The sequence below is a fragment of the Malaclemys terrapin genome, chromosome 4, assembly GCF_027887155.1.
Source record: "Malaclemys terrapin pileata isolate rMalTer1 chromosome 4, rMalTer1.hap1, whole genome shotgun sequence".
NCBI lineage: Eukaryota > Metazoa > Chordata > Testudines > Emydidae > Malaclemys > Malaclemys terrapin.
In genome coordinates, this window is record NC_071508.1 from 150949352 (window position 1) to 150972417 (window position 23066).

Consider the following 23066-nt stretch of genomic DNA (forward strand, 5'->3'; position numbering starts at 1 on the left):
ACAGTTTCTAGCTTGGTGACAACTTAATTTTTAAGATACCATTATAAGAAGCTTTTCTTTCTATTGACTAGTTTTAATTCTGTAACATACCACATTTATGAAGTAGTACCCTCCTTTCTTATACATGGTATGAAAGACACTAAATGTAAAGTTTACACTTAGTAAAATGTATTTTCCCCACGTTGCCTCTCTCAAAATAAAACTTAGTACCTACCTCACAGAGCTGCTGTGAGAATTAGTTATTAATGTTGGTATATTTTTTAAAAGTACTCTTTTTGAAGATAGAAAAGAGGGTAAAACCATTTATTTGCCCAAAGCTTTACAGTAGTTTAGTAAGAATTAGAAACACCAGGAGTTTCTGGTTCCCAATCCCATGTTCATGCCTTTAGATCACGCTGTCTTTCGTACAAAAAAGGCTAACACAAGAAAACTTACTCCTTCTTCAAAGGTCCACCTCTTGCTGACTTCATGTTCATTGTGATTGAACATTTCTTGATGAATCTCTTGGATTCTGTGTCTCATGTTTTCTATTTCAGTGATTAGCTAAAGATACATGATAAAAGCAAGTGATTAATACTGATCTGTAAAATATCAAGTTTACAACTGCACTGTATTATTGACGTGATCTGCATAAATTAAAATATGAAAGGTACACTGCTACTTCAGGTGCTGTCCTGAACAAGTGGGATAAAAGTGCACATTGTCTTAGCTCTTAGTGTTATGAACCTGAGGTGGTCTTGGATCCAACGGTCGGCCTCTTAATTTCTGAAGTGATATAAATCTGAGATGCGTCATATCCAAATAGGATTCCATCTTTATTTGGTACAACCCCAAATGGGCACTTCTTTCTAGCTGATTTCATGCTTTTGCATGCCCTTCAAGGAGCATAGATCTGCACAGGCCAGTACTAAATAAATAAAAACTCTCAAAACACGCCGTAACTCTTACCCCATATATTTGAAAGAGTCAACATTCTGCTAAAATTTTATAGATCACTTTTAAGATTAAAATGTTAATTACAATTCTTTCAAACCTATGTAGTGTAAGGGAGATCTCTTCTTGTCTATACAGCCAATCACACACTAACTGCTGCTCTTTGGCTCACATGTAGGAGTTGACACTCTATACTATGGGATCAGCTCAGCCAAAAACATAGTACAGTCCCTGCAAATAAAAGAAAACTCTCCTCTCAGCAGCAGCAGATTGAACAAACATGCAAAGGTGTTCTGCAACCTTGCCTGCACATTTACCTTTGCAGGGTCAGTTATGTCCTCAATTCCAGAAGGAAGGTCATCTCCTGGTGGTGCATCATCCCCACTATGGCCACTGACAGACGCCAATTCCCGGCGCAGCTGAATAAACTGCTCAGGAGTTAGAAGGTCTCGAGGCAAATTATTTTGTACGTGTTCTTTAAACCTGCAAAGAAACAGGATTTGTTCACTTAACAAATGCACAATTTTTACATGTTATATTTTAAAAAATACTCACTTATTCTAAGTTATATGACAAAAGCGAGGAAGTTACTCACCTTGTGCAATAACAGAGGTTCTTCGAGATGTGTGTCCCTGTGGGTGCTCCACTTTAGGTGTCGTTGCGCCCCTGCGCTTGTAGCCAGAGATTTAGGATAGCAGTGCCCTGGTTGGGCCACACATGTACAGTTCCTGTCTCACACTGCTTCAGGCAATTAACTGGTGCTGTGCGACCAACCCCCTTCCTTCCCCCCCCCCCCCCCCCCCCGCCATTCCTTCTCTACTGCAGAGTCTGTATATGATAGAACTCCAAAGCAGAGGGGAGGAGAGAGGGTACTGGAGCACCCACAGGAATACACATCTCGAAGAACCTGTTACTGCACAAGGTGAGTAACTTCCTCCTCTTCTTCTTCTTCTTCTTCTTCTTCAAGTGGTGTCCCTGTGGGTGCTTTACTTTAGGTGACTTCAGAGCAGTGCCCTCCAGTGGAAGGAGGGGGCTTCGGAGTTGAAGTCGTAGCAGATGAAAACACTGTGACACCAAACAGGGCATCAGAAGATGTGTGTTGTTGCAACGCATAGTGTTGTGTAAAAGCGTGCATCAGATCCAGATTGCAGTCCTACAGAATTCCGCAATAGGGATGTTGTTGAGAAACGCTATGGAGGTTGAAAGACTCCTAGTAGAATGCGTACGGATCCCAGTAGGGGGTCGTCATTTATACTGGAGATAACAGAGTTTGATAGAGTCTGATATCCATTTGAATAGGCATTGTTTGGAAATGGCGTGCTCTTTAGAGCGTTCGGTGACAGAAACGAATAATTTTGGAGACTTGCGAAAGGATTTTGTTCTATCGACATAAAAAGCGAGAGCCCTGCGGACGTCCAAGGAGTGTAGTCTGGATTGTCTACTGTCTGTATGTGGTTTCGGAAAAAATGTAGGTAAGTATATAGACTGGTTAAGGTGAAACGATGAATCCACCTTAGGCAAAAGCTTAGGATGGGGTCTGAAGATACTTCATCTTTAAAAAAGATCATATAGGGTGGATCCCTCATGAGAGCAGCTAGTTCTCCTGACTGCCTGGCCAATGTAATAACCACTAGAAACACAACCTTCATAGAGAGGTGTAGTAAGGAGCTTGTAGCTATGGGCTCGAAAGGGGGCTCGGTGAGGGCATGGAGGACTAGGTTGAGGTCCCATGGAGGGGTGGGTTTTCTCACTTCCAGATAGGAGTTGGAGAGATCATTCAAGAAGAGTTTAGTGATGGGATGCATGAAAATAGAGAATCTGTTGACTTTATGATGAAATGTCATGATGGCCAGAAGGTTTACATGGATGGAACTCATGGAAAGTCCCGTTTAAGTTCCAGTAGATAGCCTAAAATAAGAGGTAAGGAGGATGACACAGGTGCCGTCTTGTTTGCCTTGGCACCATGATTTGAATAGTTTCCACTTATGTCCGTAGGTGTGTTGGTTAGTTTCCCTACGGCTGTTTAATAATATCTTCTGAACTTCTGTGGAACGTGTCATTTCAGATCCCAAGAGCCATGTAGTAACCAGGCTTTGAGATGAAGTTTTTGGGGATCCGGATGGAGGATGCGCCCTGCATCCTGTGACAGAAGTCGAGGCAGAAGCAGGAGCGTGCGTGGGGGCTAATAGGATCACTCTGGATCCATCTTGCTTTATCTTGTGAGTACATGGGCTAGGAGAGGGGTGGGAGGGAAAGGCGAACAGGAGAGGCGTGTTCCACTTGATGAGGAAGGCATTGCCCAGAGAGAGTGTTGACCAAGTCCTGCTCTGGAGGAGAACTGGGGGCATTTGGAATTGTGTGCAGTTGTGAAGAGGTCTATCTTTGGGAACCCCCACATCTAGAAAATATCTTGGATGACCCATGTGTTCAGCTCCCATTCGTGGTCTTAATAAAACTTCCTGCTCAGGGTATCTGATGTGTTGTTCTGGAAACCAGGTAGGTACGAAGCTATAACATGGACATTGTGTTTGATGCACCATGCCAAAGACGCATGGCTTCCGTACATAGGGAGTGTGACTGTGCTCCTCCTTTTCTGTTTATATAGAACATGGTGGCTACATTGTTGGTGAGGATCTGTACCGTTTTGTTTTGGATTAGTGGTAGGAAATGAGAACAGGCATTTTGAACCGCTTGGGAGTTACAGCACGTTGATATGAAGCTGGGACTCTGCTGGAGACCAGTGGGACTGTATAGAATGTGCCTGGAAATGTGCCCCCCCCCCCCCAGCCTAGGAAGGATGCATCCGTGGTGATGGTGAGCGCTGGCAGATTCTGCAGAACCTGCACGCCCCTGCAGACATTGGCCAGACTGGTCCACCATAGGAGTCCTTGACTGCATTCGTCATAGAGAGGAGTTTGTTTTTGCTGTGCTTGTGGGGAGCATAATTTGTCCATAACCAGGCTTGAAGGCACCGCATGTGTAGCCTTGCATGTTGGACGACGAAGGTTGTGGCGGCCATGTAGTTGCAGGCAAGTTCTGGCAGACACCTGCGCGTTGTTCCGTACTGTTAAGTTTAAGGCGGTTAGAGTCAGAAAGTGTTTTGGTGGAAGAGAGGCAGTTGCTTTGAGGGAGTTGAGGTCCGCTCCAATGAATTCCAGGCCTTGGACAGGTGTTAGGATTTCAAATAAACTTACAAAAGTCCACCCTAAGGAAATAAAGAGGTGTATAGTACGTGGGTGGAACATATGGCTGTCTGCAGTACTGGTGCTTTCAGCAGGCAGTCATCCAAGTACGGGAATATCATTATTCCCTGTCTGCGTACATAGGCCGCTACTACGGCGAGTACTTTGGAAAATACTCGCAGTGCAGTGGAAAGGCCGAAGGGTAGAACTTTCTACTGAAAGTGATCCTGTGCTATTGTGAACTGCAGGAATTTCTGATGTGAGGGATGGATCGATATATGAAAATATGCGTCCTGTAGGTCAAAGGCAGAGAACAAGTCCCCCCTCTCTAATGCTGGGATTATGGTGCCTAGTATGACCAATTTGAATCTTTGTGTTTTTACAAACTTGTTTAGTCACTGTAAATCTCCATAGGTCCTCAACCTCCTGTTTTTTTCTGTCTGAGAAAGTAGTGGGAATAGAACCCCTTCCCTCTGTACTCGGTCGATACAGGTTCTACTGATCCCAGGGATATGAGATGGTTCACCTCTTTCTGCAGTAGATGGGATTCTTGAGCCCTCGACAAAGGCTTCAAATCTGTTGCCTAGAAATTGATGACTGAGAGGTAGTAGTCCAGGAAACGGATTGTCTTCTCAAATTTTCTGTTTCCGCCCCTGTTGGTCGTAATACTTATTCCGTTGAGTATACTGAGGGGGTTGGAACCATTGAGGAGTTTAGTAAGTGGTCTGCCGTCTCTCGTTCCTAGGTGCGTGGATGCCCCAGAGACCGCAAGGTGGCCCTCGAGTCTTTCAGGGTATGCAATGACTCGTCTGTTTTGTACACAAAGAGTTTGGTGCCTTCAAAGGGTAAGTCTTCTATGGTGGACTACACTGGCTCTGGGAAACTGGATAGATGAAGCCAGGAGGCTCTCCTCATAATGACTGCTGTTGCTATGGTCCTTGCTGCGGAATCAGCGGAGTCAAGGGCAGGTTGGAGCGCTGTTCTGGTGGCAAGTTGGTCCTCTGTGACGAGTGCTTTGTATTGATTCTTTTTGTCTTCTGGTATAAAGTTTATAAATTCTGAGAGACTTGCATAATTATTGTGATTATATTTTGTCAGTAGGGCTTCATAGTTGGCAATTCTCAATTGTAAATGTTGCAGCAGAGTATGCTTTATGACCAAATAGGTTGAGCTATTTCCAGTCGTTATCATACGGGGTGTTTCTATAGTATTGTTGTTTACCCCGTTCATTCACCGCGTAGATAACGAATGAATTTGGCGTTGGATGTGAGAAAAGGAATTCAGTGCCCTTGGCTGGCATGTAATACTTCTCATCAGACCTTTTACAGGTAGGTAGAATCAATGCTGGGGTTTGCCTGAGCAACTTCACAGGGTCCAGAATCGCATCATTCATGGGAAGGGCAACTCTGGATGAAGTGGATATGTGAAGTATGTTCACTAGATTGTGGCGAGATTCCTGGACCTCTTCCATATCTAGGGAAGTGGCCACTCTCTTGTAGAGATCCTGGAACTGCTTGAAATCGTCTATTGTGGTGGGGCATAATTGTGTCATCTGGTGAGGAAGATGAAAATGTAATGTCAGTTGGTTCATCTGGGTCCGAGAATTGCTCCTTTTTTTGGGCCCCTTGTTCGGAGACGGTAGAAGGTGCCTTTGATGCCAATATGGGTGGTTGAGGGCAGAGTGTTGGGTACTCCCTGTTGCTGCTGCTGTGGGTATGGAGTCCATGGCTGCCAGAATGGCCATTGTGGTTGGAAGGGCATGGTGGGCATCTATGGGTGGCCCAACCAGGGTTGGTTTGTAAAGTGTACAGGGAAGCCTATGCTCGGTGGGGTCTGTGTGGCAGGAGTAGTCACAGGAGAGGAAACCTCTGGCAAGTGTCCGATATCCTCCTCCCCACTAGAGAATTGCATTGAAAACTCTGGAGAGCTGGGTTGGCTTAGTACCATGTGTACCGTGGTACCTTTGGTGCCAAGGAGACTGTGGTACCAATGAGACAGATAAGTCTGTGGGACACAGGAACTGCTGTGACGTGTCTGATCTCGGTGGGATGGTGGAGCTCGGTACCGTATGCTGGAATGAGCTTATCCGTGCTGGTGTGTGGCTGGCGTGCATAGTACCAGCAGTAGGTGGCAGCATTAGCGCAGGAATGCTCAGTACCGATGGCTTGCTTGCTGTTGTCGGTGTGGTGGCATGGGGTTTCACTTTCCCCTTAACGCCTGTGGCGGAGCGCGACTGCTTTGGAGCTCTGGGTTTCTTAGTACCATTGGGACATGGTCTGTCTGCAGTTGATATGGCCGGTGCGGTCGGTACCAGGAGCATCTGTCCGCTATTGGAGCACCTCCTCTTGGCCGACTCCGGATTCGGGGACGTGATGCCCCGTTTCTTTGCTGCCTTCTTGGCAGGTTGTTCAGGATCTTTTCCCCTGAAAGAAGGGTCTTTGTCCGAGGCGGTAGTTGGCGATTTCTGTCTGGGAGGCGTTCGTAACTCAGGCTCAGTCACCGGGCGAAGAGATTTCTCCATAAGGAGAAAGCTTTAGCTGTAAATCCCTTGCCTTTCTCGTGCAGCCTTTCAAGTTTAGACAGTGCGAGCACTTTCGCGGTGTATGTCCCTCACCAAGGCAGCAGATGCATTGAGAGTGTCCATCCGAGAGGTGTATTGAAAGCTGGCAGGTAGTGCCAGGCATACCCTGAGGAAGCTTATTCTCTCAGTGATGCAGAGAGATAAAAAGTATAGTGCCGCTGTGATCAGGAAGACTGGAAAATTTATGGTCCTAAGAGGAAAAAAATTTTTATTTTTTTTTAAAAAGGACGGAGATAAGATAGGAAGGGGGAAAAAAGTCTATTGTATTCTAACTGAGAACTATGAACTATTGCTAAAGGGACAGGAAAAATAATTATTTCTAGCTGTGAGGCGCTGCTGAGTGCTCCGACGTCGGGAGAGAAGGAACTGGGGGGAGAAAGTGGGGGGTTGGTCGTACAGTGCCAGTTAACCGCCTGAAGCAGCGCGAGATGGGGATTGTGCATGTGCGGCCCAACCGGGGCACTGCTACCATAAATCTCCGGCCAGAAGCACAGGGGCGCAACGACACCTAAAGTGAACACCCATGGGGACACCACTCGAAGAACTGATTATTAGCACAAGTGGATGGTTTAAGAACCTAGAACTCTGCTGGAGATGCAACTTCGCACAGTGCGCATAATACATAGGTAATATCTACTAGGTGTGCAAAGCTTTCTGTTTCAAAGGATTCAAGTACCATGAAGGGCAAACATTAAGGAGTGGCTTGTAACGGTGAATACCTTTGCAAACTGTGGTGGGAAAAGGCTACCTACTCAGTGAATAGGATGGCATGGGATGTTAATTCTCAGAAAATGACCACTTGCTTAGGAATTCCTAACAAAAACCTTCTTTAGAAACTACTAGGAAGACCGCTGTACCTCTTAACTAGGGTTTCTGTTTTTTAATGTTTACCCTATCCAAATTAACACAGATATTTATTATTTAAAACTGAATAAAGTATTTTTCTTAAATTAGTTTATGGTAAAAAACAGTTCAGCTGAGAATTGCAGCAGGATATGGAATTAGAAGCTGAATAACATAACTTCCTAGTAAAATGCACCCTTTTCTGGGTTCACCCCATTTTTCTTCCTGCTAACAATTCCCACAACTTCCTTTTTACAAAAAAGTTGTTCATAGGCGAATTTGTGAAGTTTGATTTTTTTTAGTTTTTCTCTGGACACCAGTTCCTAAACTTTGTTTCAGCGCTCAAAAGAATAAAAAGATCTAAGTCTGTACAACACTCAGCTGGTTCGCAGCTCCAGGCAATACTGATTTAAATACATTTTATTGTGTTGTACATTTTGCATCAGTTTGAGGTCTTGCTGCTCCAAAGATCATCTCCATGGCTCCCTAAAGAGAAGTCTATACCCATTCTTAATGAAGGTGAAAACATTTTCAGTCTCCAATTTTCTATTAGCCCTCGTTTTATTTATTAAAAGAAATGCTAGCGTGTGAAACAGCGCTCTCACAGTATCAACATAAGAACTAAAATATAGATGGTAGAGTAAGACACTATACAAATGTATTTGCTTATAATTAAGAAGTGAAGTTTACCCAGAAGCTTTGTTTTTTTGGAGAGACAATCAATTTTATTACTGGCTTAAGTGTAATAACTTTCCAAGTTCCTGTTTGGATTGAACAATTTTGAGTTTTACACAAATATTAAAAATTTAATTATATTTATGCCTATTTAACACAGTTAATAGCATGAAGTTAACTAAGGCTTTAAGTTGTCCTTACCTCTGGAAGTGATGGCTATAGAGCTGCGTGGGAATCCCCAGGATACGATCATATATAGCTGTAACTTCTCGTAGGTTGCCCTGTTCATTTTCCCAATTTATATACATTTCCCATAGTCTGTCAGAGCGGAAATCTGTCCCTGCAGCTAAGACTGCATGTTCATAGGCTCTGAAAAAATGAAAAAATGTTTAACAGCCATTTCTGAACGTAGTACCTCAACTATTCAAGGAGCAAGAAGAATGAGGTGGATTTGTTTTGTAAGAGCCTCTGCATGTTCTATTTAGCTTTTACTGCATTCTTTTGGGGATTCAAACAATGCATGTTACCAAATATGTTCTCTAGATATATGATAAATACAAGACCTTTTTAATAAGCAGCTCTACAGTGATTTTTCCTAATATTTTCACAATAAAAGGAATAAGAGCAACATAAAAATAAGCCATAAACAAGAAATCAAACCACTAAAACCCACGAGGAGTTTCTCGCTAAGAGCCTATTCCCAAGGTTCTGAGGAGTGAATGGAACTATTTATCAGACAAAAATAAAGAGACATCAATACAGCTGGATGCTACTTCAGCTTTGCTCTCATGGCTAAAGATTTTACTTTTTCATGTAGCTACATATCATTTACAACTGTGTTCATGTGTTTCTCCTCCCCCCCCCCCTTTTTTTTTTTAAAACACAAACAACTTACCCTCTTACGGTATTATTAGTTTCAGGGTCAACAGGATCCAGTGTCTCTTTTAAGAAGTTTATATAATGTATCCAAAGATCAACACTAAGAGGTATTGCCTGTAGCCCTCTCCGATACACCTATGAAGAGAACAACATAAACTGTACTTCAAATATTTAATAGCGTCCTAAGAGAGAGGCAACACTGTGTTATCCGGTGAACCTTAGAAATACTAATTACTGGAATTTTGTTTAAATAATCTACCATTACCATTTGGGTGGAGGTTGGATAGAACATGGCAATGTTCTGATCTCCACGTGCAGAGTCTTGATCTTCAAAGCGCAGCGGTCCCTGCATTCTGACCAGGTTGTGTGGGCAGGCTTTGGGGTACAGACCATAGGGCACAGACCCATTAGAGCATCATTGACAGCGTCTGACCAAAAATGCAATAAGATGTAGCAATTGTGACCAGCAAACCAACTATATTGTTTTGAAAATGAGAAATAAATGTAAGTGACAGAAAAGCCCTGCCCTACTTGTTAAGCTGCAGTGTAATACAGAGGCTTGCACTGCAAAGCTTGACAAACTGTAGAGGTTTAACGCACCTGCCAACAAAGAGAGAAAATATTAGCTACAAATGCCACAAAAAAAGTGACAAATGCAAACAAAATCCCTATAAATCTGACCATATATGGTGGGTACTGGCAGCCAAAATGACTTGCAGTGGTTTAGTCATCATTTGGCTTACAGGACCAAATGGCGATAGCTATATCCAGCTACCAACGTACCTCATCAGACTGTTTAATGTTGTCATGTCGCTTTTCAAGGTCTGCATACTTTTTCCAATATCCATAACAATATGGATAATGTGTGAAAAATCTGTCAAATGCTTTCCTGGCAGCCAGCAAGTGGTTCTGTAAGAAACATACAACAGAACTGTAACTTACAGTTCTTAAGAGAAAGTTTCAAATAACTAGAGAAGAGCATGAATTCTTACATGGAGGGCACCATTCCAATTCAAACACAGAAAGTCACGTCATAATATCAGGTGCTTTTCCATAGTTTTATAAATAACTTTGAATATATGTGAGCACAAATAATTATAACACTAAGACCTAAGCTAACTTAAGTTACAGGTCTACAAAGTTGCAAGCAGACACAGCTTAAGTATTCCCACACTACTCTGCTAGCATCTTCAGTCAGAACCTGCTTCTTTCCACCACTGCACTTGATTCTTTAGACAGACCAGTGGGTCTCAAACTTTTTTACTGGCAACCCCTTTCACATCACAAGCCTCTAAGTGTGACCCCCCCACCCCAACAAATTAAACACCTTTTTAAATATATTTAACACTATTATAAATGCTGGAAGCCAGTAGGGTTTGAGGTGGAGGTTGACAGCTTGCAACCCCCCATGTAATTACCTTGCAACCCCCTGACGAGTCCCAACCCCCAGTTTGAGAACCCCTGCTTTAGACAGATGTTCCAAACCTAGGGTGACCAGATGTCCCGATTTTATAGAGACAGTCCCGATTTTTTGGTCTTTTTTCTTATATAAGTTCCTATTACCCCCCACCCCGATTTCTCACATTTGCTGTCTGGTCAACCTATCCAAACCTCAACTAGCTGTCAGCAGGGCTCCGAGTTTTCAGTGATTCTATAGACATCAATGTAACTCAGCAAGCCATGGAAACAAAAATTTCACACAAAACTAGGCTAGCATTTGAACTTTTTAAAACAGACTTTGAGAAAAAGCCATTATCTGTTAGCATCTGCATTACAAGCTGTGTCAGTAGTAACACTCAGAAGGTGTAAATCATTATTTGAGTGCTAAGTGCTGGACAAGCAATATTCATCTACTAGCTTGATTGTAATGCAAGTAAGAGGAGTGTATCTTTGTAGCTAGATAGCGCTGCTCTTTAAAAGGATTTTACAAGATATAACAACACTATTCTAAAAATCTAATTAGGAAGTTTCACAATATTAGTGCTCTCAAGACTTACTCATCTTTATTTTTTCCTCTCAACTAGTTGATGACATGGCACAATCACAACTGGCCACAAAAATTGCCAGAGCTGCAGAGTCCCCATGCTCTGATTGTCCCTAACTTGTGACTGCAGAAGTCAGGGCTGGATCACTCAATAATTGCCCTGTTCTGTTCATTCCTTCTGAAGCATCTGGCCCTACCCACTGTCAAGAGATGTGCTAGATGGACCACTGGTCTAACCCAATATGGCCATTCTTATGTCCCCTTTTTAAGTGACTAGAATTCTACATGCATAAAGCACAGAGATTTGAGAACTGAAGTCAGAGCTTGTACCCTTCAGAACGAACATGGCCCAGTAGAAATCCAGAAGCACTGTCTTGAAACAATACCTGCTAGGGACTGAAATACAACTTTAAATTCAAGACTGGAATCAGAGGACAATGTGTTAATTCATCCTTCTATGCATTTTGGGAAAAAGGATGTACTCACCTCCTGCTCTACGTACTGCAGCAGATATACCCAACCTGTGAAATCCTGGGAATTCTCCTCTACTACTTTCCAGAACTTCTCATATTCAGGAGGGAAATGAGCCTCAACATCAGTCGTGTGTAAACTTTGAATATTTGGTATTCCACTCTCTTGTGTGGTCTCCTCATTTACATCAGGAGAGCTATCAGGGGACTGTTCCATCTCTGTGACACTCATAATCTCTGTACTGAAGTCCGTAAGCTGCTCTCCTGTAAAGTTCGTAAGCTGCTCTCCTGCTGCGACAGTGCTGTTGACTGTGTTGTCATTACTTAGGTTACTGTCATCCTCTGTATGATCTGAGTTCTGCATAGCTGCTGTTAATGTTGTTCTGTTGAATGATATCCTGTGGAAATACAGATTAAAGCTTACTATCTTCCAGATGCCAGTACAATTTAGCTGTCAATTTTTAAATTGTCCTACTTGGTGTAGCAAAACATTTCAGGTAATTCAACTGAACTACAGGAAGAACATAATTTTAAAAGATGTATACCCCATTCCATTTGATTGTAAAAACATATCCTCGTTTAAAAGTAAAACATTATTAAATAACCAATAAACTGGCATGTTGTCTCTGATGAAATGAAAAGGATTGCTCGGCAGCTCCCTGCAAGTAAAAGAGCTGGTAATTGTGTTCTCAGGTGCATCCAGTATTTTTTAAATTAACTGGATTTAATATGAATCTTCTGTACTGCTATGTAAAACCAAAGAAGAAAGTTCACAGAAGCCTGCCAGACACAAAAAGGATTTTAACCAACAATCAAATAATCTCTAGCTGTGCAACATGACTGGCCATGGATTAATCCAAGTTAAATAATTATACTTGAATGAAGGAAGTGTCATAGCGATGTTGGTCACAGTACTACCTCACCTATCTTTTATTGGACAAACTTATGTTAGTGAGAGAGACAAGTTTTCAAGTTTACACAGAGCTAACCTGAAGAAGAGCTCTGTGTAAGCTCGAAAGATTTTTCTCACCAACAGAAGTTAGTCCAATAAAAGATATTACCTTACCCACCTTATCTCTCTAGTTATACTTGAACAGTTTACTTTCAACCATCTGAGAAAGCATCCTAAGTGCCTCACACATTCATCTGCTTTGTCACAAACTTAGACTTTCCACACTCACTAGCACCATTCATATTTACAGAAACACTGACAGTGATGGGCATTTCTAGATTTTTGGGGAGAGTCAGATGCAAAATCTTTTGTAAATATCCCATGTAGCTATCCAGGTATTAGAACCAACCACTGCAATTTCCTTGTAAGAGGTTGAGGTATTTTACCCTGTTTAAAATATCTGTTTATGTCAATTTACTACTGCTCGTTAATACAGAATACTACATTCCAGTTACACCCCAAAGTATATCATCAACTGTGACTTCTAGATGAATTGGCTCAAACTATGATTTCACCAAGAAAAAAATTACCACCATCAGCAACACGTTCCGTCAGGATTCAAGATGGCTAGACAGGATCAAACAACATAGGGTCGCAAAAAAGATTCGGTCCAGACCCTGCCACAAAGACTTTCTTCCAGGCAAAAGTCACAAGACAAAAGCTTCTCCCTAGTCCTCCAGGAGGGATTCATCCATCCTCCCACTCTGCATCCTTGACACTCCTGCCAAGTGAAGCAGCCCAAACCAACAGACACTTGCCGAGCACAACTCAGAGGCATGCAGCATCATTGCTTGCTGTTCTGTCTCTGCTGCATCCAAGCCCCTTACAAGAGAGGTCTAGATCTCAAGGATCCTGCATTTATCTTTCTCTGAACTCAATGGGAGAGGAACCCAATCAGCTCCCTAGTAATAATGGATTTTATCACTACAGTTTCATAGATTCCAAGGCCAGGAGGGACCAGTGCGGTCATCTAGTCTGACCTCCTGTATAATACAGGCCAGAGAACTGCCCCAAAATAATTCCTAGAGCAGTTTTTAGAAAAAGTCCAATCTTGATTTAAAAATTCAGAGTGATGGAGAATCCACCTCAACCCTTGGTAAATTGTTTCTTAATTACTTTCACCATTAAGAATGTATGCCTTTGTCTAGCTTCAACTTCAGGCATTGGATTGTTATACCTTTCTCTGCTAGATTGAAAAACGCTTTATTAAATGTGTTTCCCATTTACATACTTACAGATTAATCAAGTCACCCTTTAACCTTCTCTTTGTTAGCCTAAACAGATTGAGCTCCTTGAGTCAATCACGATAAAGCATCTTTCCTAAACCTTCCATCATTATTATTAATATAATGGGGCTCTTCTCTGAACCCTCTCCAATTTATCAACATCCTTGTTGAACAGTGGGCACCAGAACTTCATTATATACCATTCCCCCACTTTTTGTGTCTTCTGAGAACTTTCAGTGATGGTTTTATGTTTTCTTCCAGCTCACTGATAAAAATGTTGAACAGCCATGGGGTCAAGATCTGATCCTTTCAGGACCTCACTGGAAACACGCCCCACTCAAGGACTGTTCCCCCGTTCAATTAAAGCAGATGCATTTTCTCCTATGCTACCTCATCCTCAACAAGAATTGCATAACTAATATGGCTCTCGTCTAAGATAGGACTCCAGATATTGTCCAAGCTCAGTTTTCTATACCTATCTTTTCAGTCTGAGGGACCTTTCCTTCCTTCACATTCACAGTCCCTGCCCAATCCTTCAAAGCGGCTGTGGATTTTATACCAGCCTGATGGTAACAAACATGACTCCAAAACCTGCAATTAGGGGGTGATGCTCCCACTTCCTAGGTCCAAAGCATTGGGCGGGGGTGGGGGGTGAAATCGATCTACAAATTTTAACTGAGGGCTTGTCTATACATACAGCACTGTCGCTGTGCCGCTGTAGCATTTAGTGAAGATGCTACCTATGCCAACGGGAGAGACTCTCCCATCGGCGTAGGGACTCCACCTCCCCAAGAGTCAGTAGCTATGTCGACAGGAGAAGCCCTCCTGTCAACATAAAGCTGTCCGCACCAGGCGCTCGGTTAATATACCCGCATCACTCAGGGGTGTGGATTTCCACACCCCTGAGCGACACAGTTATAGTGACATAAGTCTGTAGTGTAGACCAACCCTGCGTTTGTAACCAGGCTATAACAAAAATTAACACGTTGTTCCTAACACTGCAGCTATACTATGTTTCCAACTGATTTATCAGCAAGGGAGTACCAACTGCATAGGTAACCAGGTTCTAGATAGGACTGTCAACCACATACATACAACTGGGCGGCAAGTCCTACCACCTCTCAGGTCCTTTCTGTGGGAAAATATTCCAGTCATCCTCTGCACATTCAAAATGAAATCTAAAACCCACTTCTTGAACATAGAATTCCTGTGACTGGGGAGGGAGAAACAAAAATCTGTGTGTTCAATAAGTAAATGCTCAGATACCATGTTGAGAAGTACAGTAGAAAAAGCCTTGACAAAAGCATACTGCACCAGTGGAGAAACAGAGTCCCGTGTCCCCAGCACCAGCAGCTGAGACTGTGTGAGACAGCTGCCCAAATTTCCCAGAAAGCATCAACACAAATCCGACTGTGCCAAGTAGTGTGAAAAGGCAGACATGGTTGATACATGGCATACCAGAAAAGGACTGCTTTTTGGATTCTCTGAACAGTGTTCCATGGAACTGTCAAATGAGTATGTCTAAACCTGACCACACTTACAATGATTCTGTCTATGGTGAATATAAGCAAATGTCTGCCATATATACATCACTGCATTACTGACTGGGCCAGATAGTCAGCCACAATACTTACGATTGTTAGTATAAGATAACTGTATTTTTCATTTTAAAGCTCCTTGTTTCTCTTGCCTGTATAAGACTGCATGTATCCTTCACCTTGTGTATTTTGTCTACGTGAGTTAGCATGTCAGTAAGTTTTAAAAGGAGTGAAAGTATCTCTGGGAGGGACTACCATACAGTCGTGTAGTAGAGACAGTTAACAGCATGGAGCTGACAGCTTTTTTTCATAATACTCTAGAAAAACATTTCAGCCATTATCCTCCACTCCCCTTTCAAAAGGCCTGTATTTTAAGCTGAGATCACAGGAATCACACTCAGGTGGTTAGAGAGGCCAAGCTCTTTCTGCCCTTGCCATGGACCATGCTGGAGAACTGCAAATTACAGACACGCAGGCTGAATGAATTGATAGCCATGCTTTTGTGTCCTCCCTGGAAAAAACCTTGATACCAGAAGCATCAAGCAAAGGCCCAGCTAGGCTGCACTTTTGGGCAAGAGTGCGGGAGAAAAGCACTGTGTTAATGTAAACTCTCAGTCAGTCCTCAGTTTCTGAGAAAAGAGCCTTTGAGTCAAACTGCACCCCAAAAGGGAGAGTAAGATCCCCAAAGAAGACTGCAATAAAAGGCACTTGGCACAGGCAGGAAGTGGCTGCTTTACAAACCAGAAGTGAACTGGAATTCACAGAGGTACCAGGTGTATCATGTCAGCAAGCGTTGCCACAGAAAAAAGATTAGTAACCATATCTGGAGAAGAGGAAATTGATGAATATGCTGTAGTGAGGGACAGAGCAGTAGATTCTGTTTGAGAAATATAATATATTGTGTTGCAGAATTGATATATGCTAATGGAATTAAAGCCTATTGCACATATACACGCAGATAGCTATTGCAATGCATGGTTAAGAATGCAAAAGTTTGGAAACTGTTTTATCTGTGCAACCCCAATATTTTATTAACATTGGGGATGCAGGTGTCACATCAACAAGGGGGGGGGTTGTTTTGTTTCAGAAAAACTTAGAAAAAAGGATTAATTCCACAAAACGTTAAAGCTTTGTTGACTCGCAACAAATTGTCAATAATGCATGTAAATTCCCTAATACATAATCATATGGCTATACACTGCTAGAATGCCATGTCCCACATCCCTAAGAGATCCACTGGACGAAGTCCCTCTCCCGCAAACTTAAGGAACTTTAATTACAACTAGTGCCCTCTGATGCACCTTACATATTGAGCCACTACCCTCCCTAAGGATCCTCAATATCCCAACAAGGTCCACAGGGACTGAGCCAACAGTTCCTATGTAGCCCTATTCTCAGTCCTCAATATGCTTTTCACCATGAAGCTAAGGGGGGGGGGGGGGGAGGTTGTTTTGTTTATTTTGAAATTGGAAAAGTATTTTTTTAACTCTCCCCATAATCAAAAGTGACTACACCATTTTTGCCTAAACAAGGAAAAACAAGGGGTAAACTGCAACGTGTTGGGGTCGGGAAGGAATTTTCCTCCAGAGTAGATTGGCTGAGCCCTGGAGGTTTTTCGCCTTCCTCCGCAGCATGGGGCAGGGATCGCTAGCAGGAGGATTCTCTGCCAATTGAAGTCAACAAGACACAGGATTTGGGGACTTCATCAGCAGAGTCAAGGGAAGGGTAGGGACGGTTTTGTGGCTTGCAGCATGCAGGGGGTCAGACCAGATGATCATAATGGTCCCTTCTGACCTTAAAGTCTATGAGTCTATGAGCACGCTTAACTGTAGTGGTCATTCCCTCTCTTTCTGCAGTGTTGCAAACCAGCTTGCTGGTTAGGGGTTATTAGTAAGGGTACTCAGGATTACCACCTTATTTACATAATGGTCTAGGAAAGCATTACTTCAGTAACATCTTCCAAATGGCTTGAAATACACATGCTATTTGTAAAATTCTCAATCATAAGGGTTCCTGGCATCAAAAAGAGCACATATTGTAATGTAAAAAACCTTTGAGAAAAATGCAGCATTTGTATGATAGAAATAGCTCTATAAAATTGCATTACTACACTGCACAGCATACTATACCATATCTATTACAGTATAAGACTTCTGTAGAAGATGGTCAATCTATTAAGTGACTGATCACTAAGTTTCCATTTTGCCAATATATAGCATACTCGAGTGATTTAGCAATTTCAACTGCAATTATATTAACTTCAGTTTTAAAAATTAGTAGTAGTGAACTAAGCCATCATATTCTTTTATAAGTGCTTAAAATCTACTTACCATTTTATTTTTAACTTGCAAAATGAGAGCAGACAAGTGCCGAGGCGGAGCAGTGGCTTACCAGCAGAGCAGGAGCTCAAGTTTTGGTAGTGGGAGATCAACCTCTCTGTGGAGCTCACGGAGAGGGAGAGGAAGCCAATAAATATATGGAGCAGAGAGATTCTCCTCTTGTTTTTGGTGATGAGATTCACTACTGTGCACCATTTGAGCTGATATATGGTTTCATCACCACCAGAACAGCTCAAACAACTCATCAGAACTTGGCTTGGAGTAATTAATATCCACAGTGTCCAATATATTTTAGAGTAAAACTTATTCTTTGAAATTACACAGCAATTAGACTATTACACTGTAGTTTTCCTTTAAAACGTTTAACATAATCAGTGCTGCTGCATTAGAACACCAACATCCTATAATATATGCATTCTGGAAACAGATTTCTTTTGGTGAGTTCCAGAGATGTGCCTTTTCTTCACACATGGTCCCCATGCTTCTGTAGCTATGTGGTACCAGTTACTACTGAGAAGCTGCTGACTTTGGGACTAAAAAGGCCATTTGGAGAGAAATAAAACTCACTTGCAAAATCAATAATTTTATTAAGCTTTAAAATGATCTCATTCATGAATTTTTAAAGAATCTCCACTGTATCTAATATTACCCTGCAAGAATGCAAATACAATCTCTGTAGTAATTATTTCTTCTTCCATACAGTAACATTTTCCCTTTAAGGAGAAAAATTGTTTAACAATACTATCAAGAATGTCAAAAAGCTACATAAATAGAATTTGTTGATGAAGTGAAAAATTACTGCACATTCTGCTATAGAGTGGACTAAAACACACAGTAGATCCTACATAATATCACCTATTAAAAGTTTATGTGGGATTAATTCCACCTCAAAACACACACAAAGGTATTTAGTGTATGCAGAATACTCATAATATTGCTTAGGTCTCTTGAAAATATCCATTCAGTACTGAGATCAATTTAAAAATATCACTGCAAATCAAAGTGGAATTTCAAGGGGAAGTTGAATGTTTGACCATTCCTTTCCAACAAGTAATGAAGTAGTAACACTTTGAACTGTCAGTACAGTACAGATTGTATTGTTAAATGGAAACAGAGGTTACCAGTGGGAGCTTGAATAGACAATCTTAGCAAACTCAAAAAATAATGTTTGGTAAGTGGTTAGAAGAGTGCAGTTTATAACAGGAGTGGCCAAACTGCAGCTCTTGAGCCACATGCGACTGGAAGAGCCCTCCCCGCCTCCCCATTCTCCAGGTGGGGGGGGGTGGGGACAAGGGAGGTGGCGAGGGCAAGCTCCAGATCTTGCCCTCCTTTCCCAGTGGTGGGAAGGGAAAGGGGGGGGGGGCGGGGTCTTCAGGCTTCAGTCTGCGGGGCACACCTGCCAGGGCTTGGGCTTCTGCAGGAGCAGAGCCCTGACAGGTGCCTCCAGGGGGGGGCAGAAGCCCTGAGCCCCGGCAGGCCCATCCCAACTCTCCAACTTGTGAGGATTGTCCTCTGCGGCTCAGAGAATCAGCACGTTTGTCTACCCCCTACCGCGTTCCCCAGCCGCCCCCAGCCCTCCTCAATTCCCCCCCCCGTTCCCCAGCCACCCCCCTCGCTACCCCCTCCCCGCTTCCCCAGCCGCCCCCAGCCCTCCTCAATTCCCCCCCGTTCCCCAGACACCCCCTCGCTACCCCCCCGTTCCCCAGCCACCCCCAGCCCTCAATTCCCCCCCGTTCCCCAGGCACCCCCCTCGCTACCCCCCCGTTCCCCAGCCCTCAATTCCCCCCCCGCTTCCCCAGCCACCCCCCCGCTACCCCCCCGTTCCCCAGCCACCCCCAGCCCTCAATTCCCCCCCGTTCCCCAGGCACCCCCTCGCTCCCCCCCCCCCCGTTTCCCCAGCCGCCCCCAGCCCTCCTCAATCCCCCCCCCGTTCCCCAACCACCCCCAGCCCTCCTCAATCCCCCCCCCCGTTCCCCAACCACCCCCAGCCCTCCTCAATCCCCCCCCCGTTCCCCAACCACCCCCAGCCCTCCTCAATCCCCCCCCCGTTCCCCAGGCACCCCCCTCGCTACCCCCCCCGCTTCCCCAGCCACCCCCAGCCCTCCTCAATCCCCCCCCCCGTTCCCCAGGCACCCCCCTCGCTACCCCCCCGTTCCCCAGCCACCCCCAGCCCTCCTCAATCCCCCCCCCGTTCCCCAGGCACCCCCCTCGCTACCCCCCCCGTTCCCCAGTCCTCAATTCCCCCCGTTCCCCGCGCGCCCCCGCCGCGCCCGCTCCCCGCGCGCCCCCGCCGAGGCTCACACCGCACTGAGGGGCCGCTCCCGCGCGCCCCAGCCCAGCACTGACCTGGCGCGAGGTTCTCTGCCATAGGCCCGTTGCGGCCACACCGCTTCTGCCAGACCCTTCTGGAGTGCGCACTACGCGTGCGTGCCAGCCATTCCGAAACGTGACTGGGCATGCGCCACCACCCCGAAAGGCGAAAGGAAATCGCTACGCATGCGCCGAAGGCCACAGGCAGACGCGGCGCGCCGCCTGTCCCACAGAAGGCATGCGCCAGCGCCCTCGACCTTTGCTGTGCGCATGCGCCCTCCCAACGCGGGGCTTAGCTACTGGCTCGGCCGCGGGGAAGGTCAGGCTGTGGCTCCGCCCCTCGCGGCGGCGGCCGGCCTCAGGCGGCGGTGCTGCACGTGCCGCGCCTACGGGTCGACGTGTCCCCTCGCGCCAGGGCGGCCCCCTCAGTCCTCGCCAGTCCCCCGCCAGCCCCTCCTCCCCCAGCCCCTGGCTCCGCTCCCGCCAGGCCCCCCCCGGCTCGCGCCAGCCCCCCCTCCCCCTCGCGCCCAGCTCTGCTCCCCCCAGGCCACCCCAAAGTGAGGGCCCCAGTTTGCTCTTACTACATGGCCACTGCCCCTCCACCTGTCCCCTCAAGCGAGCTCCCAGCAGCAGCCAGTGCAGGGCCCATCCCCGTGACCCAGGTGCCCCTCACCCTGTGTTCTTGGGCTGCTCGGTATGGGGCAGATTCACCTCCCACAACTCTTAATTCACATATTAGGTTATTTCCAACCCCGAGCATTCAAAAGCCATGACCTGAAGGCACCCTCTCCTGCACCCCAAATCCTGAGTTTGATCTAAAAATCCTGAGATTTTAAAATTCTGGGTTTTCTAGTTGCAAACTGCTTTGGGGGCAACGGGACTCTTGGAACCAAGCTTTTCTCTGCAGTCATATGGAACAAGGGTTCTGGGAAAAAACACTCAACTACTGCAGTCTGCTGCTAAAACTGAAAACTGGGCAACAGTAATAGTTAGCCTTCCACACCCCCAGAGGTGTTGTGCCCACTGTTTATCATGCTGACCAGTAGTTTCATTGTTTGCCTGTAATCTCCCCATTAGGTTGTCATCTTTCTTTAGGGTTACCATTCGTCCGGATTTACCTGGACATGTCCTCCTTTTTGTGCTAAAAATAGCGTCCGGGGGGAATTTGTAAAGCACTCACAATGTCCGGGATTTCCCCCTCCCCCGGCAGAGCAGAGCGAGCAGCTGGGAGGGCTGCAGGAAAGTCCCGGGCTGGACTCCGGAGCAGCTGGAGAGGAGCTCCGCCCTGCATTCTGAGCAAGTGTCAGCACAAAGTGCAGCCCTCCCCTTTTGCAACTGGGAGCAGTTTCTGCCATGCAGGGTAGCAAAACGGGAGCGAGAGCACTTTGTGCTGATACAAGGGCAGCTCTCCCCTGCAACCCGGTCCGGACCAGGGACCGGGTTTTGTTGTGCAGGGCCAGGGACCGGGTTTTGTTGTGCTGGGGAGCTCAGCCACGTGTCCGGCTCACACAGAGCCCAACACCCTGTTCTGAGCAGCAGGGTAAGGGGGGGCAGGAAGGTTCTGGATGGGGCAGTCAAGAAACGGGGGGGGGGGGGCTTTTTGGGGGGAGTGGAGAAAGTTTTGGGCAGTCAGGGTACAGGTAGGGGGTAGGGTCCTGGTGGGCAGTTGGGGAGGGGGTCTTAGGAGGGGGCAGTTAGGGGACAAGGAACAGGGAGTCTTAGGTAGGGGGTGGGGTTCTGGAGGGCAGTTAGGAGCAGGGGTCCCAGGAGGGGGCAGTCAGGGGACAAGGAGCGGGGGGGGGGGGTAGGGGGCTGGGAGTTCTGGGGGGGAGCTGTCAGGGGGCAGGGGTGGGGAGAGGGATCGGAGCAGTCAGGGGACAGGGAGCAGAGGGGTTTAGATGGGTTGGGAGTTCTGGGGGGGGGGCTGTCAGGGGGCAGGAGTGCGGAGAGGGATCGGAGCAGTCAGGGGACAGGGAGCAGAGGGGTTTAGATGGGTTGGGAGTTCTGGGGGGGGCTGTCAGGGGGTGGGGAGTGGTTGGATGGGGCGTGGGAGTCCCAGGGGTCTGTCTGGGGGTGGGGGTGTGGATAAAGGTTGGGGCAGTCAGGGGACAAGAGGCAGGGAGGCTTAGATAGTCCTGGGGGGCAGTTAGGGGCAGGGGTCCCAGGAGGGGGTAGTCAGGGGACAAGGAACGGGGGGAGGGTTGGGAGGTCAGGGGGGGCGGGAAGTGGGAGGGGCAGGGGCGGGGCTAGGGCGGGGCTCCTCCCGTCCTCTTTTTTGCTCGCTGAAATATGGTAACCCTATCTTTCTTATACTTAGGTTGTAAGCCCTTTTGGACAAGGGCTGCATTTTTAAGAATATAAGAAAGGCCATACTGAGTCAGACCAATGGTCTATTTAGCCCAGTATCCTGTTTTGCCACAGTAGCCACTGCCAGGCACTTCATAGGGAATTAGCAGAACAGGTAATCAAGTGATCCATCCCCCTGTCGCCCATTCCCAGCTTCTGGCAAACAGAGGCTAGGGCCACTTCAGAGCAAGGTTTTGCATCCCTGCCCATCCTGGCTAATAGCCATTGATGGACCTATCTTCCATGAACTTATCTAGTTCTTTTTTAAACTCTTATAGTCTTGGCCTTCACAACATTCTGTGACAAGAAGTTCCACAGGTTGACTGTGTGTTGTATGAAGAAATACTTCCTTTTGTTTGTTTTAGACTTAGTGCCTATTGATTTCATTTCATGACCCCTAGTTTATGAGAAGTAAATAACACTTCCTTATTTACTTTCTTCACACCAGTCATGATTTTATAGACCTCTATCATATCCCCCCTTAGTCGTCTCTTTTCCAAGCTTTAATGTTCCAGTCTTATTAATCACTTCTCATATGGCAGCCGTTCCATGCCCCTAATAATTTTGTTGCCCCTTTCTGAACCTTTTCCAATTCCAATATATCTTTTCTGAGATGAGGCAACCAGATCTGCAAGCAATATTCAAGATGTGGGCATACCATGGATTTATATAGAGGCAAGGTGATATTTACTGTCTTATCTATCCCTTTCCTAATGATTCCCAACATTCTATTTGCTTTTTTGACGGCTGCTGCACATTGAGTGGATGTTTTCAGAGAACTATCCACAATGACTCCAAGATCTCTTTC

The 23066-nt window shown here is 45.5% G+C and overlaps 1 protein-coding gene across 8 annotated transcripts in view; it reads right to left on the reverse strand.

Moving 5' to 3' along the window:
* PRPF39 (pre-mRNA processing factor 39) overlaps positions 1–20054 on the reverse strand; it is a 39278-nt gene extending 19224 nt beyond the window's left edge. Inside the window, exons 1-7 of one of the 8 annotated variants that reach the window (XM_054025686.1) lie at positions 19949–20054; positions 11564–11945; positions 9877–10002; positions 9110–9228; positions 8416–8583; positions 1251–1416; positions 436–543 (exon numbers count right to left, since the gene is read on the reverse strand). In XM_054025686.1, the coding sequence (XP_053881661.1) occupies positions 436–543; positions 1251–1416; positions 8416–8583; positions 9110–9228; positions 9877–10002; positions 11564–11911 (1035 nt within the window). In that variant the 5' untranslated portion in view covers positions 11912–11945; positions 19949–20054. Of the gene's footprint in view, positions 1–435; positions 544–1250; positions 1417–8415; positions 8584–9109; positions 9229–9358; positions 10003–11563; positions 11946–17593; positions 18739–19948 lie in introns of those variants that run through there. The other 7 variants (XM_054025684.1, XM_054025685.1, XM_054025690.1 and 4 more) reach the window with 7 other exon arrangements.
* Between the last annotated feature and the right edge of the window lie 3012 nt (positions 20055–23066).